The sequence below is a fragment of the Ischnura elegans genome, chromosome 2 (genome assembly GCF_921293095.1).
Source record: "Ischnura elegans chromosome 2, ioIscEleg1.1, whole genome shotgun sequence".
NCBI classification, from domain to species: domain Eukaryota; kingdom Metazoa; phylum Arthropoda; class Insecta; order Odonata; family Coenagrionidae; genus Ischnura; species Ischnura elegans.
In genome coordinates, this window is record NC_060247.1 from 37869351 (window position 1) to 37889191 (window position 19841).

General features: G+C 38.1%; 2 protein-coding genes across 2 annotated transcripts in view; one reads left to right on the forward strand and one right to left on the reverse strand.

Moving 5' to 3' along the window:
• Nucleotides 1-1327: 1327 nt before the first annotated feature.
• Nucleotides 1328-11078, reverse strand: LOC124153629 (26S proteasome regulatory subunit 6B). The gene is made up of 8 exons (XM_046526921.1): nt 11001-11078; nt 10729-10821; nt 10460-10646; nt 8991-9137; nt 5515-5718; nt 2244-2488; nt 1929-2153; nt 1328-1517 (listed from the first exon to the last, which is right to left on the reverse strand). The coding sequence occupies exons 1-8, from the start codon at nt 11052-11054 to the stop codon at nt 1404-1406; spliced, it is 1269 nt and encodes a 422-aa protein (XP_046382877.1). The 5' UTR covers nt 11055-11078; the 3' UTR covers nt 1328-1403.
• Nucleotides 11079-11102: 24 nt separating this feature from the next.
• The window catches only part of LOC124153628 (protein inturned), a 40906-nt gene continuing 32167 nt past the window's right edge, over nt 11103-19841 (forward strand). Inside the window, exons 1-5 of the mRNA XM_046526920.1 lie at nt 11103-11548; nt 11631-11776; nt 14096-14545; nt 17549-17634; nt 19551-19622. Coding sequence (XP_046382876.1) covers nt 11352-11548; nt 11631-11776; nt 14096-14545; nt 17549-17634; nt 19551-19622 — 951 coding nt within the window. The 5' untranslated portion in view covers nt 11103-11351. The remainder of the gene's footprint in view (nt 11549-11630; nt 11777-14095; nt 14546-17548; nt 17635-19550; nt 19623-19841) is intronic.

Consider the following 19841-nt stretch of genomic DNA (forward strand, 5'->3'; position numbering starts at 1 on the left):
AGCATTGGGAGGGTAATTAATGAAAATTTTAGTCATTACCAAATGAAGTTATTCTTCTATTCCATTGGTTTTAAAAACACTCAAAATAACAGCACTCTTTGGTGAGGGGAGAAAACATAGTCTTGTAATTTACACAGCAACCACCAGAGAGACTCGTCATCCGGTTCATGCAGCAGAGAATCTCCTTTGCTACTACCGAAACAAACCCAATGGAGCAGCAGTTACAACCTAGTGGTTAATGCATCAATCATGAAAGCACCTCTCATGCAATCAAATGAAACTTCACTCATTTTTGGAAACCCTGGGAAATGTAGCAATGATGCACCCCAAATTTAACTTTAAAGCCATTAACAGCAAAGACACCTATGTATCTACTGTCCTAAACTCTGACTGCAATACAATGCCTTCTTTTAAAATTATGTGTCACCAAATAGGTGCTTTGAATGACCTTTTGAACGGGAATTTATTATGAAAAATATAAAAATGTGCAAATAAAATTCAAGTTATACTTAAAAAATGTGGAATCAAGAACGGAAAGTTATGTTAGCATTATATTCCTGCTTGTCTATTCATTCTTAGCATGTAATGTATGCCCAAACTCAAGCATACACAGTTTCTGTGCCTACAGCAGGGTTATAGGTAACAGAATATATCAACCAATGGATAAAAAGAACACTTGTGCTCTAAAAGATTCTCTTAGGACATTCCATGCTCTCTCTACATCATAGAGTGACCCCAGAAACATTTTACAGCATTAATGCTCTAAGAGCCACTGATTCAAGGGTGCTGCCTTTGACCACAGAAGCTTTACCTAACAATGACTGTGGATATCAACATGTGTTTACACCTAGGCTTTCTACACCAGTCTCCTCTTCCCTTCCTCATTGAATGACCAGTTGGCCACTGTATAATTTAAGGTATTTCTTTAGAATACTGACAACATGGATCCAAACTTGGAACCTTACAAGGATTCTCGTTAAGGGATTTATCACTGGGCCCGTGATAATAATGAAGCATCAAATCCAAAATTGGTAGTATGTGAGGAGACTTCTATCTTCCGAAGTCACAGACTTCCACTCAGGCAATTCCCAGATTAAGATTTAAAATAGTAAGGCAATCAAAGATGCAACACAATACTTACATTTTATACATTCACTGATATTTTACCCACATCATCGAGAAAAATTTTGAAAATTTCGTAATTAGCAATCCCAAGGAGGATCGTAAGATTTTTTGGCTATTAAGGTAAGACAAGTTACCAATTAGGCTATCACAACCAGCATTTATTTATAAAAAAAAGATTCCATTTTTGACCAAAGAAAAAGCATTAGCGCATTAGCATTTATTTTGTAGGAAGTTCCCAAAAAAATGAAAATAAAAAATAATACATCAAATTTAATTTCTTATTTGTAGAATTCATGTTCAGATTCGTCTTTCTTAATATTGTTCTTGTACCCTTTCTCAAAGTCCTTCGCAAGAACTATGTAGCGATTCTCCCTGACCGCATGCATACCAGCCTGTAGAAGAGAAAAATACATATAAAAGCCATTGAATATGTAAATCATCTGTTTAAGTGTAAGAAACTTCATCAACCCCCTTGGCATTTTCAGGAATACAATCATTATGTTCTCTGCCTTTAAGCAGCAGTATCATTCATTACTGCCTTTTTCATAATTTAACATTGCTGTAAGAATGAAGCGTTAATGATTATTTCCAAGTTTAACATGGATTTCATAAGCCTTGGTGGCTATTAAGCATCAATACAAGCCAGAAAAATTTTTGGGCAGTTAAACTGGATTCGACAGGGAGGTTATACTTAAAATAATGGCCAATATATTTGGTTTTGAGCATTAGCTGGTAGTATGAAATTAGAGTAACTTTAGAGTAAATCAACATACATAAATAAAGAGAAAATTTTACGTTCTTACCTCTTGACAGATGGCATTGATATCAGCGCCTGAAATACGGTCTGGACGTGCCACATAGTCCTCAAGGTCAACTTCATCACTAAGGTTCATTTTAGTGGTAATTGTGGAGAAAATAAGACGTTTTTGCCTTCTATCTGGTAGGGGGAATTCAATCTTTCTGTCAAGACGACCAGGCCGCAGAAGAGCAGGGTCCAAGGTATCGGCACGGTTGGTAGCCATGATCACCTGATTAACAGAAGAAAATTACTTTCCAGTATTCTGAGAAGTTAGGCTAACTGACAAGAAATAATGATAAATTTTATGCATCTCACTAACCTTAACATTTGTAGTTTGGTCAAAACCATCCATCTGATTCAACAATTCTAGAAGGATTCGCTGCACTTCTCGATCAGCACCAGTTTGAGCATCAAATCTTTTAGTTGCAATGGCATCAATTTCATCAATAAATATAATGGCAGGAGCATTCTCTTTGGCCAGCCGAAAGACATCACGTACCATTCTTGGACCTTCACCCAGATATTTTTGCACAAACTCAGATCCTACAACTCTAATGAAGGCCGCTGAAACATTAAATCAAAGACATAATTTTAATAAAATCATTAAGGTAACACATAGTAAGTGTAGATGCCAAAGCATGAACATTTCATCACTTTTTAGCAAATGATAGGGCATTAAAATTGGAATATTTTGTACCACCGCCTCAAATATATGAAAAACAAATAATATTCAATATTTTATAATTTTGGGCCAAAGCTTTCTAAATTTTCCAAACTGCCACAGTCGGCTGAAACAGAAAGAAAAAAGTTGGGCATAACCTTAAAAATACTTTTTTTGAGCAACACAGTTGAAACTTTGCACATGCATCCTCAAATAACTTGCGCATAATACGCTGCATTTATACTTTTATATGCTTGTGCATAACTTGTGGGATCAAATTTGAACCAATTTTGCGAAAATTGCCCATCTCCGATTGTCTTGGCAAAATTACTGAAAGTGATATTTTAGTGGACACTCCAGATGGCAAAAGCCATCAATCCATTAAATAATACAGGTCCAGACTTCTTAACAACCTATTTCATAATAGCACACTAAATGTGAAAGGATAGGCCTTCCAAGGGGACAAGATGAGTAAGGAGTGTTTTACTGTCCTCCTATGTGCTAATAGGAGAGCTAGGAGAAGTTGCCATTGTTTGTTTTGGCAAATACCGTATTAGCACGAATCTAAGACGAACACGAAAGACCCCCCTTTTTTGGAACTCCACTATGGGAAAAAAAATTTTCTAGGGGAAAACGTTCAATGCGGGGATGTTTGGCTAGGTTGCCTATGTCCCAGGAAACGCAGGATTTTTGACGCATAATGACAGGAATAGTAGTACTTGATCGAGACACTTAGGTCTTATTATTGATTCGACTAAAAGTTTCTTTGGAGGGGCCATGGTCCGAAGACCAATAAAATTAAACTAGTGAAAATGAAACCTGACTTCATTAAACCCACACGGAAAACACTCGGTGGTATGAAGGCAAGCCACCCTGGAAAGTAGGGAACCAATCGTACGAGCTATGCTATCGCGTTCGGGGTACACAGAGTATACTGCTGAGGGTGAAGCATGGCCATATGACTGCGCCATGAAATTTTTTGTCCCAAAGATACCCATGTTTTTCTAATTAGCGTAGCGCCAGATGGGCGGATGAATTCGGATTGCTAGTAGGGAGGAACAAAATATCCTGAGAAGATATCCCTTCGTCAGTAACTCTGACAAGTGAGACTTATGGTATAACTCGTAAATTGACAACTGATAATAACCTGATATCCTGTTTTCGGAAAAAAATGCCGCATTAACTGCCGAGAAGCTCAGCTACGAGGATATAGAGTTTCCCCAAAAATCATTATCGTATTTTTCCAATTAGTTCCTTGCAAATACTTAAATAACGTTAGAAATACGTCGTGCTTGGTCTCGTTCTTTTTTGAATTACGAGCACATTGCAAATATTTCAGCCCAATAAAAGTATAATACCAATTGCCGAAATTCATTGTTAGACACCCTTTGAGCTAATAGGTGATTCATGCAGCGGTTGGCCTCCAGAAACCGGGAAATTTGAAGCAGGTAGGCTGAAAAAGGTCAGTGGGTGAGAATAGGGGGGACGTGAAACGCGTTTTTATTGTTCTCGTGTAACTTGATATATTTTTCGAAGCCAAGGTCTTCGTAACACGATCCCTGCGCTAGGTCGGACCTTTTGTTTGATTTTGGAGAAGAGGAAAGCGTCAGAGGTGTGAGGCGAGTGCTGAATGGAGGAGGATAGCGGATCTTGGGAAATGCGCTTATGTCACTATCCCACGGCTTTGAGCTTCTCCCAATGGTTGTTTCATTTCGTGGGGAAGATTTAATCTATGTGCCTGTCGTTATTAGCCATACATGACACATTGTATTTATTTCGTCTCATGTTCGTCAAAAGATGGATGCGGGAAAATTATATGTCGGGACCACGATCTTCAAACGATCATTGTGGGAAAGCGATACTTCAGAGATGCGAGAAAAAATTACATTGCCTATATGGAACTTTATTTGGAACCAGAAACGGCGAACGATGAATGCGGGAAAATGATCAATATGGGTACGATAGATCGGGATTCCACTGAATAACTTTTCTTTTGAAAGCGGGAGTGTAATAACTTCTTTTCTCTGCCATCGTAATACTCTGAAAGGCAACTGAATCGATCTCTCTAATCAGAGGCAAATCATGTTGCCTTCTCATCGTTGCTCTGAGAAAAATGCAACGACTTTGTAGCAGTTTATTCCGCGACGGCATTGAGGCTTTAACGTTACAATTTAGGTAAATTGTAACCAATCACACGAACATTTTGTGAGTTGATCGAGCTTTAACTTGAATGGAGCCGAACCCAGGGTAAAGTAGGCAATCTCGCGGACACGGCAGAAGTGCACCCGGCGGCTGATCGGCATGCACCGAATTTTTGCCTGCTGCCCAAAAATGGAAAATGTTTTCTTTACTTGAATGCAAAATTAAATATGCTAAATTACTGTTAAGCTATTTATGACGTTGATTTTTCGTTGTATAGCTATCAGGTGGCAAACTCAGGTGTCCATAATTTTTCCGACGTAAATTATGCAACCCGATTGACGTCGAGAATTTTGCATCCGATTGTAAGACGAACCCTCTTTTCTGCAGGAGTTAGGAGGAAAAAAAACCTCGTCTTAGATTCGTGCAAATACGGTATGTGGTCACTGTCATAAGAGAAATCTTTGCAAAGTTGATTGCACATATGCCAGAGACCCCTGCAGAAATTGGTTCTTCAGTGCAAATCTGCTAGGTGAGTAAGTGTGTCCGTCTTCTGTCTTGGATACATTTCTTTTTCTTACCCCTTTTTCAAATCCTTTTGTTCTTCACATTTCAATCACTTCTTTGCCTTTTCCTACCCAATACTTTTCTATTACTGCTACCACTCCTTGCCCACCAAAAAGTATGTCCCTATATGGAATTATTTTCTCAACTGCTAAATGGCAATAGAATGCTCATAGAATGATAGAAAATAAATCAAAGAAGGTGAATGTGAGAATGCAATATTAACCTGTAGTATGATGAGCTACAGCCTTCGCCAACATGGTTTTTCCACAGCCAGGTGGCCCATACATGAGCACACCTCGAGGAGGATCAATACCAATTTGCTTATACAGCTCAAAGTGAGTCAACGGCAACTCCACTGCTTCTCTGATTTCTTGCTTCTGCATATCCATTCCTCCAATATCAGCATACTGGACATCTGGTTTCTCATCTACAACAAAGAGGGAAAATATGTTATAACAGTAAAAATGGCTGGCATTCAAGGACTGCATGCATACTCAATGATGAAAACATGATGGACCAACAGAAGGACTCAATCATGATACTACTGATACTACGTGATTGGATCTAATGGATCAAAAGGAACAGGCTATTGTAGTATACAGAGAGTTGGAGAGGAAACTCTAGGGCCAAGGATTACAAAAAAGTTACTTATTATCATTAATGATAAGTTTTAATGCATAGGTATTAAAAAGTAAGGATTTAGAGGAATATGATGGCTTCATTTATAAGCATCATATTTGTGGAAGATTATGGAAGAAAGGGTAGAAAACTGGCATAAGTGCCAAGGATACCAAAGTTTAACAACCCATCCAACACACAGAAGGCTGAACTTGATCAAGAGTTACAGATAAACATGAATTCACTAGAGAAAGTGTCAGTAATTCAGAATTAAGATTAATAACAAGAAATAATTTTGGTAGGATAGGATTTAAAACCACCTATCTTGCTATCCTCAAAGAAATGGATATAGATACCATCCATCATTGAAAAAAAATTAACTGGATCACGGGAAAGATCCACAGAGAAAAAAATCATCCTTGGATATCCCGGTCAAGGCGGATGATTTTTTTCTCTGCAGATCTTTCGCACGATTGTGCATTACAGGTGACTCTCGTATAAGTTATCACCGTGGCTAGTCCCGGTATACTTTAAACTGGATCACATTTAGATGCAAAAATGAATGGGTGAGGAATTTGTGGAGAACACAAAATTTGAATGAAAGGTGCTGGTCCTGTTAGACCATCCAACCTCCGACTGCCCTACCCCGATTTCTGTGGCGTTGCAACATCTGTACAGTTATCGGCTATTTTTTCTATCAATTTGAGGTTTGAGACTTGCCCAGCAACTCCCTGACCCACACTTTGCCCATCCTCAAATAATTTAGGAATTCATTTCCATTCAATTCTCGAAGTAAATTCATGTGGGTGAAACTTCAAGCAGCCACTTCTTCGCCCATACCCTTTATCTTTTTCTTGATGTCATCAATGAGAACCTCATAGGCTAAAGCGAAATCTGTTTTTTGATTTTTCGAAAAATGTGGAACCATTGCCAACACAAGCCGAACCCAACTTCACTCCACGCGATCACGTGAACTGAGAAATATTTGGCAAGTTGGTCAGGTTGGGTGGATTGGTTTGGACGTCAGTAGAGCTGTCCCCACAGGGATGGTTGGGGAGTTTGGTCGTGTCGGGTGATCGGGTCGGAATGTGTGTAGTGCCTTTAAAGGCAATCCTGGAGCCCAACAAATTCACAGCATCAGCAAAATAAGCTAAGTTGCTCGGCCAGCAGATACCTTGGAATACACAGGAGGGTGTAACAACATCAACTTATGAATGAACTAATGCATTGGGGCTATTGATTTTCACTGTGAGAAGCTCAAGACACAAATAGCTCAATGGATAAAAAACAAAAAACAGAAAAAAATGGTTCCAACTATTTGAAAATAGATCACAATCAATAATAAGAAAATTGCAAAAGAGCATGTTTTAGAACATGTGTCTAAGAGTATGAAATTGTGACTAAAAACAATGTCAAGTAAAAAGCATAGAAGTTAATCAACTTCGAATATCCAACATCAAAAAGTCCCACCCCTGGTGAATGATCAGTGAACCAGGACCCAAGGAGAGCCCTCTGAGGGTTACAAAACACCAGGGGCGGGACCCAGTAACTTAACTGATAGGCCTGCGCACTCGGGGAGGAAAGTGGAAGGGAAGGAAAAAGGATGGAAGTGCAGCCACATAAGAGCCCAACGATGCCTAGGGATAGGGCAGGGAGAGGGATGGAAGGGCAGGACGGGAATACCCTCGCCGCTATAAAAGCGACCAGAGCCCATTACAAGCGAAACTATAATTTAATGTTTCTGCAGAAAGAAAAAAAATTTCCTATGAGGAAGGAAATTTCTAAGATTTTCCGTAGATGAAGGTAGAATGATCAGTATTCTTTGCTATTATTTTGTGGGAAAACAGGCAAGTTATTACAAATATTAAAGATAAAACAACTTGGAAAAAGGAGGCATAGACCCGAGGGAGAGAGAATACCATACGTTCACCTCAAACTTCTCCAATGAAAATCAATTACAGGCGGTCCCCGACTTTCGTACACAATGCGTTCCCGAAAACTTGTACGAAAGTCGAATTGTACGAAAGTCGAACCATTGACTTCCATACTAATTAGGGGTTACGTTCCAAAAGAGCGGAATTTACGTACTAAAACCTTTTTTTCACGGAATTCATTTCAATTGACTTAATTTTAATAATATATTAATAAAACTCCTCAAATCATCTAATTTATTTCGAAAATACGCAGAAAATGCAAATATAAGTTTAAAAAACAAGAACTCTGTTGGCTATCGAGTGAAACTTCCTCTTGGCGTTTAAGTTGACATTCCCCTTATTACGTCCACTATATATAAAAGGACATATCAAGTAGCATAAAAAAATGTATTCTTTGAACCCGCACTCTGGATACCTTTTAATTTTTACACCAAAATTCGATATTTGGCAGGTGACATTCGTGATCGCGTATATTCCGCATGTTATTCAAAAAAGACAAAATACAAACGAAATTCGGGTGATATTTCGTGCAATATCATTGCTGAAGGTTTACATGAATTATACAGCACTCAAACGAAAAAACACAATTAGAAAGAAGGTCTTACTATAGTTTTATTGAAAGCTATTCGATGATGTCTAGTCAACTTCTTTTGAAAAATATCTTCAATGAAGGCTTTCCTCTTCTCTTGATAAAGGAGCCTATAGCAGGCAGTCTCTCTCCCAAATAAATCACCTAGATCAGAGTCAATTACCAACAATTTCCTTCATTATATACGTTCATATTGTTCGCATATACTGCCGATACTGCAATTTGAAACAATTGAATGTTGGGATGCGCAATAAACATAGCAGGAATTTTAAAAAAATTACGGACCAGCGTCCGAAAGTCCGAATTTAGCGTACGAAAGTCGAGTGTACGAAAGTCGAGTGTACGAAAGTCGAGTGTACGAAAGTCGAGGACCGCCTGTATATCTTGGTCTTCGAAATCTCACTTAATAAATACTTCACTAAAAACATAAAAATTCATAGAACATAATGCTAACCTAATACATATGCATTAAAAGGTCACAGATATTGGTTATTAATGTCCATCAAACTTTAAAAAAATATAAAAATCAATTCTTAAACCCAATTTGACAAGACTTACCTGCCTGCAGCATGGAAATGGATGAGTCAGCTTCTGGCGGAAGAACATCCACCAAAGCATTACTATGCTTGTGAAGAGCAACACTTGCAGAGGTTTTAAGCAGTTCTCGATCAATAGTTGATAAAATTCTGACATAGTAATTAGAGCCTGAAAATAATAAAGCATAGAATGAAAAACATACCTGGCTGAACTACATATGTACGAGAGGGGAGAAAGAAATTTTCATCCAACAAATTTCCCAAATCAAAGTGGTACGATGAAAGCTCTATCTGTTGATTTTAGAGCCATTACTAAAACTGGTGACTAGCGGCTTGTGATTTCTTTAGTAGATATTATATAAATGAAACACATACTACAGTAAAACAAGGATATATGATAAGAAATAAAATTCAATTAAAAGTAACTCATTACACAAGAGCCATGGAGAAAATAATCTAAAAAACCATAAACTAAATTATGCTTGCCCACATTAAAGATAACAACATCTCTAATAGCTTCTGGGAGGAGTTAACATACTACCTTTCATTGATGGCTTTCATAAAATTATAGCAGCAAGGTAACATGTTGTCGCAAGACACATATAAATAGTAAATTAATTAGTAATACCAGTTGCTTTAGCCTCAACAAAAAAGGCCTGTCCTAACAAGTTACATTAACCCCTACGAGTTGATGTCTAAATGAACTTGTGAATGAAAGCAAAAGTGCACCATGTAACCACCCAACTTGTATGAATGCATGAACAGAAAATAGGACCTGCTCTAATTTGGATCATGCATTCATTCATGTTCCATTCAGGTCCACCAAAATCGTTCATGCATTCAAACATTAACTTGTATGCTTAAATGCATGGGGTAAACAGGCCGAAACATACATTTCCAAATTTACAAACTTTAAAGCAAAATTTAACACAACTTTTCCACCTTCGATTTTGATGCATACTTATTACAAAAAAACATTGTAATCATCTACTAGTACAGTTTCTATTTTGAAAGGTAAGATTTTTTAATGAATAATTTTAAATAGTCAAATTTAGAGTCAAAAATCAAATTTTCTCTGAAATTAATATGGAAATCAAAAATTTTTATGGACTATGTATGACATAGCTTCAACCTTCAAATTTTATTTGTACTTACTAAATATTTTAAATCCACATTCCTTCATTTCTGTTAGTATTAAGCCTATAGTAATCAATATTTCATATTTTTCATAAATTATCATCTTTGTGCCTTGTGGGATATAGCACCACTCAGGCTCCCAACTGTATCTATGTAACTAATTGATATACGCATTCAATGGAGAACTTGCACAGAGCAACAACCTCGGGCACCACACGAAAGCACGGTATAATATGCTTGGAGTAACAGACAATCAGTCGAAGCATATTCCATAGCAGGGAATAATTTTGACAATGCATCAACATGACTTTTCCCATTTTCCTAAACTATAAAAGATTAGGTAGAATTTATCACCTGTTGTACTTCCTACTATTCCAGTGTTCTGATCTACAGCTTCAAGGAATTGCCCAATCACCAATGGCACACTCTGAATCCGCTTCACCTCTTCCTGCGCATGTAAATACTCCTTTTTTAGGTTCCTCTGTTCATCTTTAATATACTCCTCCTGGACAGCCAAAAACTCTAACTGGCGCTGTAATTTCTAAAAGGAGGAAAAACTGTGTCAATGACCATCGGAGGATGACATGAGAAAGGGCTCACTGAAATTCATGGTTACTACTTACTTTATATTTTGTATATAAATCTTCTAAATCGAGCTCTTCATTTGACGTTGTAGTAGAACCTACGGTAGGCCGACTATCAGGGCTACTTTCCTCCTGTAAAAGATATAAATTAAAACTTGAAATTGCAAAGCCTCCAACACAAACATTCAAAAGCACACCACGTACTCCATATAACAACAGAATCAGGATAGTAATAGCGAAATCGATACATGTGCTTCAATATTTCAGCAATTAACCAATGACGGAATTGTAAATCATTTGAAATTTCTTACTTTTTCGGGTATTGCGACCACAACCTCTTCCATTTTAGCTTTCTTGTCAGTCATGAACAAATGAATATCTGATATTAGAACAAATGAAGATCTAAAACAAAAAGAAGATCGCCACGCGCTCTCCTCAACTTTTGTTTACGTACGTTTGTTTTTGTTTGGTTATTCTTCTTACTGTTCTTGACGGTGTTAAACTGTTTTGTTGTGATAAGTTACGTAAATTTCACGAATTTTAGGTTGTGAACATGAAAACTAGGTTAATTTTGAAAGAGATAGGAGTGCATTTTGTCATAAAATGAAGACTCGATTAATTTGAAGTTTCTACTGTATGCTAGTGGTATTGTATTTGTTATCATGGATGACATATGTGAGAGCGAAGCTCTTTTGCCCCGGACTTTGAGTTCTCGGCATAAACCCTGTCGCGGAGATGGTGGTTCAACTACCGACGAAGATGATTCTTGTGGGCGTAATCACGACTGGTGGGATGATACCAGTTCTGGATCAAGTTGTAGCTCTTATTCATGCTCGGATTCTGACTATGAGGATCACAGGTAACTACATGTAACTTTTCTTAAAGTATGAATAAGTTTCTTGCAATAAATAAATTCATATTGAACATAATGATCCCCGCAGGTCAGACATCGAATGGGAAACTTCAGTTGACCCAAGAGGTGACGTTTTTTATGTCGAATCAAATGTACCGTTGGTGCCGAACCTGAAAGTGTCAGAAGATCCAACTTCTAAGGGTTCATCATCTTCGAAAAAGAAGACTTCGGCAGGTAAATATTCATCTATGAATAAATGCCCTCAACGCTTTAGCTCCTTTTGATTATCAAGAAAGGAGGCCCTATAAGGAACTGGATAGTGTGGGCTCACCGCCAGCTGTTTTAATTCCTTTTCGTCCTCTTTTCAAAGCACTGGGTTAAACAACATACTTTGCAGAGGAACTTATCTATGTTCTGGGGCTATAATATATTCCATACAACTAGAGATGGGGTGTAACGAACATAAATTCTTTCGGAAATGAGAATTTTCAATACATTTGTATTTTGTATCGCATATCCAATCTCTGGAATCATCTTAAATTGAGCAAAAAAATACATATTTACAGATTATTTTTTGAAATACTTAGTTTAGACCAATTTCAATTATACCGCTTTCGATCGACTAACTGTTGATTATCATTAAAGGTATTACTTACTGGTTCAAGTAGACTTTCAAGGAGCATTTTGAAAAACCACCCTGCATGTCTCCCCAACCCAAATTGATCTTCTCTCTTCAATTCTCTGCAAGGCCTATTTATTTTCATTCCATCTATGAATCCTATCCTCTTCCCTTCCCATTCCCTCCTTACTTGGCAGTGTATTGAGGGCTAGAGCCATTGCCTGGGACATTGCCAAAGGAGACCATGAGGATGGGTCGTAAATGGCCTTCGGTACATCCTCAGTACAAAGAGCTTAGGCTCATTGTACTAAGGATGGAAAAATAAATCAAGTGTTTTTTTTTAGCCTTGGAACCTTCATGATGTCTTTTAAAAGACAAGAACCCCTCAACATTCTTCTATCTAAAACTGTTTTTAGCATCCCCTCCATGCTTTGTAGTCATTCTGTCCAGACCCTGAGTCTCTGTATATCCTATTTCAGTTTCCTCTTCTTGCCCCCCATGTCTAGCTTTTTGATGTTCCATTCTTCTGTTCTTTGATGCAATTTTTTTAATCAAACCTCACTACTTTGGTCTTCTTATTTCGCCTTACTTCTTTTGTCTTACTAATTCTTGTGACACATTCCTAGCATATAATGCATCCACCAGTGCCTGCATGCCACTCCCTGGCTGGCTAATCAATGCCTGATGATCTGCGGACTGCAATGAGTTAACATCAATCCACCCAGGTTGATTGGCTGTATGTGATCCATTGCCTAAAGTACCTATTAAGTATTCAGTGTACATATGTTCATCCAGTGGCGCAGCGAGGGGGGGGGGGTTTGGGGATAAAACCCTCCCCAGAGGTCAGAGCTAAGTTTTTAAGTTTAATCCATTTTACTTATTTTGATCAGTATTACTTATAGAATAGTGCTAGGATTTATCAAATATTCCTTAGAAAGCCGTAAAACTCGCCATTTTGAACCATTATACTACCAATGTTTTTGGAGGAGGGCACCAGCAACTCCTGCTTACCCTGGTGGGTATGCAATACCTCCACACCATAAGTATTAGTTGTGCCTAAACCCCCCAGCCTTAATTCCTAGCTGCGCCCCTGTGTTCATCTGTATACACTTATATCAGAATCAAATTTCTCTGCCTTATTTTTCTTGGCTAAAATTACGGTGAACCTCTTGTGATTGAAGTTGAGTGATGAATAAGACAAATAAGCTGTTTCCCCTAGAACCGAAATTATTCAAGATGCCTTAGGGTTTTTCTCACACTTTTATTTTTGGATTACCTCCTTCCTTCCAACCTATTCTGCTCTTGTAGCTTGTATTTTCTAGAGGCAGGTCCCTGAATTTCTTAATATGACACTGCTTATGTGTTTCATTGTGTCTATAATCAATAAAGAAAGCTTTCTCAATACGTATAATGTTGGTAGTAATTAGCTAGCTTTTATATTAAGAGAAATGATTATTTGATAAATTCTTTTATTGGCTTTCATGGTATTCTGTAATAATTTCAAGTAAAATTTCCCAATCAGTGGCCATATATTGTGGTTCATAAATGCTATCTTTACTTAATGGGTACTTATAATTTTTAATAATAAAATAAAAAAATTTCTTTGACCTTTGAATGGCGTAGCTCTTTATTGTACCGGAAATATCTGGTGCTTTTACTGTATGAAGTTCTCTCAGGTCTCCTTGTCCTTGGGATATGATCCTTTCCGTGTGGACAAGGAACATGACAGACCTTTAATGCCAGATACAATAGATTCTATCACCTATGGGAACTGATGAATTCCGTCATCTAGAGGAATCTTATCCAGTCAAGTATTATATTTTCCCTTTTAAAGTTGAAAGTAAGAGGTGTGCAGATTGACGATTCTCTCCATTTGTTACCTTTTCCAGCAAATACATAATCCAAAATGTTTCTTTTTAATCACTGATGAACAGGTCGCCTGGTCGGACTGATTTCTTACAAGAAGAGAGCAAATAAGAAATTGAAGGGCTGGCTAAGAGATGGTTGGAATTCTGCATCCAATACTAGATCTGAAAACTCTGCCCGAAATACAAGCACTCGTGGCAGTCGTCAAAGTAGTAGCGTGTGGCCTAATCGAGGGTCTGCTCAGGGTAGTGGAGGAGGGAACAAGGTGACCTTTCGTGACTCCCAAGAAGGGGAAGCGAGGGAGGTTGGCTTGCATGTAGACCCTGGCCGAAGGAACTTGGGAAGACGAGCTACTCTGTGTGAGACATTGCTGGGAATAGTGCCTGGTGTTTTTTCCTCATCAAATGCCACCATTAGTGAGAATGATGGAGAGTTGCAAGCACTTGTGGATGATCGCATTATGGTTGCCGGTTTTGTACCTGATGGAGAAGCTATAAAAAATAGGAGTATAAAAATAGGTAATTACCAAAGATTGTGCATGTTATCTTGAATACCTAATAATCATTGCCCTACTTCCGAAAAATATTTCAATTTCATTTCTTATGGCATATTTTTCAGTTAGTTGCTTTGGTACAAGTTAGCTTATGGATAGAATAGTAAAAAATGAATGGAATCACTCTTCATCAGATTCTCAATAATATCTTCCAGGATTGATAAAAAAACCCTCAAATTATGAAGTAACATACTTTAATAATCCATTCTCTTTCATTATTTTTGTTCTTGAGGTGAAGGGGCCATCGAACTTGAAAATTTTTTTAAAGAGCAAATTTTTTGTTTTCATATGACATAGGCACCACTTTTTAATTGGAGTTGTGTACATATTTACCTGTGTCATTTCTCTCACATGATAAATTTTTCCCTTTGACAAAATCTCTGTTTTTTTAACTAAATATTCGTTGAATCTAAGAAAAGCAATTATGCATGTTTGATAATCACCACTCTCATTCCCTCAAAATTATATGGCCCATTTAGCAAGAAACGTTTGAGTGTGTCTTATCTTTTTATCTTTGAGTGTATCTGTAGTTTTAAGTGTGACCTCTTTTGTTCTTAAAACATTCGCTGCTGAGTGGGACCCACCGGCAATGGGGGGGTCATAGGTGGACGTCATTCTGTGTGGTGTGACCTAAAGGTGGGTCTTGCCTATGTTTATCTTCTAGACACTGCCTAAATGCTGCATACTTGGCATCCTTCACTAATTGGAGTGGGTGGAAGAACTTGGGACGGACACCATTTGGGCCCACTGCTGATATTTAATACAGTAGAGAGGTTTAAGTATTCCGGGACTAGCCACGGTGATAACGTTTACGGAGTCACCCGCAATGCACAAATAGTGCGAAAAATCCACAGAGGAAAAATCATTCGCCTTGACCGGGGTTCGAACCCGGATCCCTCGATTTCTGCCCGAGTGCCAGTTAAGCTACCGAGGCGTCATTCTCCCCTGTGGAAATTTGTGGAATATACCGGACAAGGTGGTATGGACTGCTGAGCATATTATGCGATTAGCAGTCCAGGTCGTGTGCTAGGCGCCACTGCCGAAGAGCAAAGCCCGAACTTTGAACACAAGAGGTGTTCGCTCTAGACTTGTTTAAGTATACCGGGACTGTACACAGTGATAACTTTTACGGAGTCTTCCGCAATGCACAAATAGTGCGAAAAATCCACAGAGGAAAAATCATTCGCCTTGACCGGGATTCGAACCCGGATCCCTCGATTTCCGGCCGAGTGCCAGTTAAGCTACCGAGGCGTCATTCTCCCATGTGGAAATTTGTGGAATATACCGGACAAGGTGGTATGGACTGCTGAGCATATTATGCGACTAGCAGTCCAGGTCGTGTGCTAGGCACCACTGCCGAAGAGCAAAGCCCGAACTTTGAACACAAGAGGTGTTCGCTCTAGACTTGTTTAAGTATACCGGGACAATACTCGGTGATAACTTTTACGGAGTCTTCCGCAATGCACAAATAGTGCGTAAAATCTGCAGAGGAAAAATCATTCGTCTTGACTGGGATTCGAACCCTTATCCCTAGATTTCCGTAGAGAGGCTCTTTATTGTGAGTTCCTCTCAGTGATGTGGCTCTAGTTTGTAATACTTTAAGGCTTGGTACTTGGTGCTGCTAATTTCTAGGCCTTCAAAACCTGGATGTTAGACTGAGGCGTGTCAGACAGAGCAGCCTTGGAGAGGAAGGTGGTGCCATTCCTATTTTTTTGAAGTACATATATTTGTCAAACTCTATGCTGGAGTGACACTAGGGAGTAGGGTCTGATAAAACTCTCTGAATGTATGCATTTAATGTAAAATAACATGCTGACAGGTTTTCTCTGGTCATTAGTAATGGGCTAAATTGGGCATAGTCAGCTGTTTCATGTTGCACTGCCTAGTCTGGATAGAGTTTGACCCACTGGTGGGTCTCACTTAACTTTTGGTCACACCACATAGATTACCCTTTATAGATTAGACACATCAAGTCTTTTGACTTTAAATCCTATGTCCGCAAAATAGCGATGGCTGTAAAGTGGGGAAAATATTAGATTTCCCGTTGCCTTGGGAGTCTGTTGTGATCCACTGGTGTGTCACACCACAGCGAATGTATTAAGTGAACGGAGATTGCATGCTCCTGAGGTAAGATTAATTATATCATTGTCACTTCAACATTGCATTTGGTATGCAGGTTGAAAATCAAGAATTAAATTTGCACTGTAGTGTCATAGTATGTACATAATTGGTGAGCTAATGCGTAAGTAAAAATGTAATTTTTGAGTTTTCAGTGTAATTTAACTCTTTAATTTTTTCTCGATCTCTGTGATATACATAACATATATTATCTTTGACAATCAATAGTAACTTTCGATTGAATGGAACCTGGTCATACCCTACTTAATGCAGCAGGAAACTGCCCAATATTTTTTTGAAAACTATGTTACAGTAAGAGCTGATAGTGTAAAAGGATAAGAGTTATCAGGGAGAGGAAGTGGGCACCCCTCCAAGTAGGGACATTGTGGTAATTTCCTAATTCATCAATTCTGAGATAAGCAGTACAAGTTCCTGGAGAAGATTCACTGAGAAGCTTGCATGAATGCAAGTGACCTGCTTTAAATTAACCTTTTCAAGTTTTAATGTTCTCATTATTTGACGATAATATTTACAGCTGAGAAGATGTACATAATGAATAGTGTTTCCTTTAATTTTATTCTATTCCCTCAAAATTCATAATTAAAAGCACACTTAAACATAAATTCATAAATAATTATTAAGGTCATCATAAAATATAAACAACAAATGGTCATTTCCACATTTAAATATGGAACTATACTCTGACTATGGTTTTGGCACTTCATGTCATTATCAAGGTCACTTAATGACAGTTACCCTCCATTAATTAATTCAGTTCATGATTATTAAACAGTTAGTGTTGCCATGAATTTGTATGATGCTTATTTCACTATCAACATATGCATTCCAGGGGATTGGTTGAGGAAAATTGATGGAACAGAAGTTACATTCAAGACCATTGATCGCTTCCTGTCCAGTATTATTTCCTCATGCACGGTAAGATAAATATTGATAATAATAATTAATGTAAATAATAAAAACATGGTAATAAAAATTAACGTCAGCTGCTGTTCTGTTTTAGTATGTATTTTTTGATTAAGGTTTGCATAATAATGTAATGGTGCATTTCTTTGTGCTGTATCGCCGTAGGGGCCCGTGAATTTCGCGAGACGCGATATCGCGAAATAACGCGAAATTACACGAAAAAACGCGAAATCGGTAAATAAAAACGAAATTTCGCGTTTTTAGGTGGATTAGCAAAAAAATCACATCAAATGCGTCATAATCTATTGAAGCCTAAGCCTTCATTGTTTAACGCTGCCGACGTTCATTTGCTGTATCTCATTACTATTCCAAGGTCAATTGGCTCGTTTAGTCTCACGCATAACGCATCCGCTTAACATCGCGCACTGTAGTGATTTTTCCGCCAGAATTTGCCGTTAAATTTATCACAGCCTCTCTTTTCGATTCCCACCTATCAATCCTGAAATATTTAGAATGAGGCGCTTTCTCACCTGAAGAATTAGATATTATGAATTAACAATGTGTGGAAAGAAACTTAACGCGGCCGCGGAAGAGCGGAAATACAAGCTCACGCGCCCGGTACGCGTCAATGTCGAGCAGTAATTCCGGTGACTCACCGCGACGCATTAGACAGCGTTATTGGATAACTTGTTGCAGGAAAACCTTGAGTGTGGGTCTAATGTAACAATTTCGTTGACTTAAACACGGCCGCTGGCAGGGATCGGGCCGCCGTTCATGGCACGGTCCACAGCGTGGCAGAGAGTCGTCTCGTCTGAAAGTGGCCTGAATTTCACGGCGCTGTGACGTGAACGGCGGCCGGCGAAAAGTCGTTTTGTCAGAAAGCGGCCTCATTGTAGCACTGCCTGTATTTCACGCCGTAGACGGCACACCGCCAGATTGAAGTGACCACGGCGGCCGTCAAGGTAGTATGGTTATTTGAAAGCACAGAAGTGCTAACAGTGGGGGAAGGGAAGGAAGGAGCAGAAAGGATAGGAGGAGAGGGGGTTCTCCTTATTAGCGGATGGATCGTCGGATATTCGGCTCTCCACTGAGCTTCAATGCAAAAAAAATCATTTCGACATTGGCCAAATCTAATATCTAATTCTTCAGGTGAGAAAGCGTTTCATTCTAGATGTTTCAGAATCAATAAATGGGAAATAATTTTTCAGGTTTCTTTGAATCCGATTATGTTTTGTTAAGTGTTCTTCTTTCATTGCCTACATACTTGAACCATTCATATACCTTGAACCAATATAAGTTGAACCATTTCTTTCATTTAGTTTTATCAGAAATTTTGTACAATCAAAATTGTGTTAAATGTTATGCTTAATAAAAGTATAAGTATTCATGAAATCTGTACCATAAAATAATAAAATGCCTATAAACGTGGGAAAATTGTAGCATTATAATAACACCACCAAAATTTTCTACAACACCGAAATCACATGGTTTTAAAACGAATTTTAGCAAAAAATAAAACCACTTTCACGGACCTCTTATGTATTGGTAAAATGTGTGAGTGATTGGGTGCATATTTGGATTTTTAATATCATTATAAAGAGGTCAGTAGGAGTCACTTTAAAAAATTGCTGTGTTCCCAATTGTCTGGAGCTATTTATACTTTCTTACTTATTTTAATGCTCATTCTCATCCCTCTTAGGTACCTGAGTTGCTTTATGTGTTTATCTCTTTGATGCTGTGTACCACAAGTATATTATCTTTTGATAATGAAAAATTCCATTTAATATTTTTAGTTCTTCAAGTGGTAAAAGATTATTTGCTTAAATCTGTTATCGCTGAAACATAAATTGACAATGAAGTCCTTATGAAGTTTGAGTAACGATTGCTCCTAATACTTGCTCTAATAAATTATTTTCTCCTTTTTTTAGTTGAAGCTCACTCTTCAGAGAGTTGCTGGTTGTGATGTTACTGCAGATTTACCTCATGTTATGAAATCAAAGGTAATTTCCTTCCAATTTTAAGTAAGATTGAAGCGAATTAAAGTATACAAGTTTAATTCTTCATGTGTCAAAAATGAAACCATTTAGTTTGATGTCTGTCCCATAAGTCCTAGCAATGGAATGCCACATCTCCCCCACATTCTTGCATATCACAGCTTCTGGTGAAAAAAGTGGTGAGGTGTTGGATTAGGAAAGATACAAGCTATACTTGCCTGACGA

What these genes read in the sequence shown, in the direction of transcription:
- LOC124153629 (XM_046526921.1), bottom strand. Translation starts at nt 11,054, where the DNA reads ATGACTGACAAGAAAGCTAAAATGGAAGAGGTTGTGGTCGCAATACCC. An exon ending in TGGTCGCAATACCCGAAAAA is followed by an intron (nt 10,822 to 11,000) that starts GTAAGAAATTTC and finishes TATCTTTTACAG; the next exon opens with GAGGAAAGTAGCCCTGATAG. An exon ending in TGTAGCTCATCATACTACAG is followed by an intron (nt 2,489 to 5,514) that starts GTTAATATTGCA and finishes TTAATGTTTCAG; the next exon opens with CGGCCTTCATTAGAGTTGTA.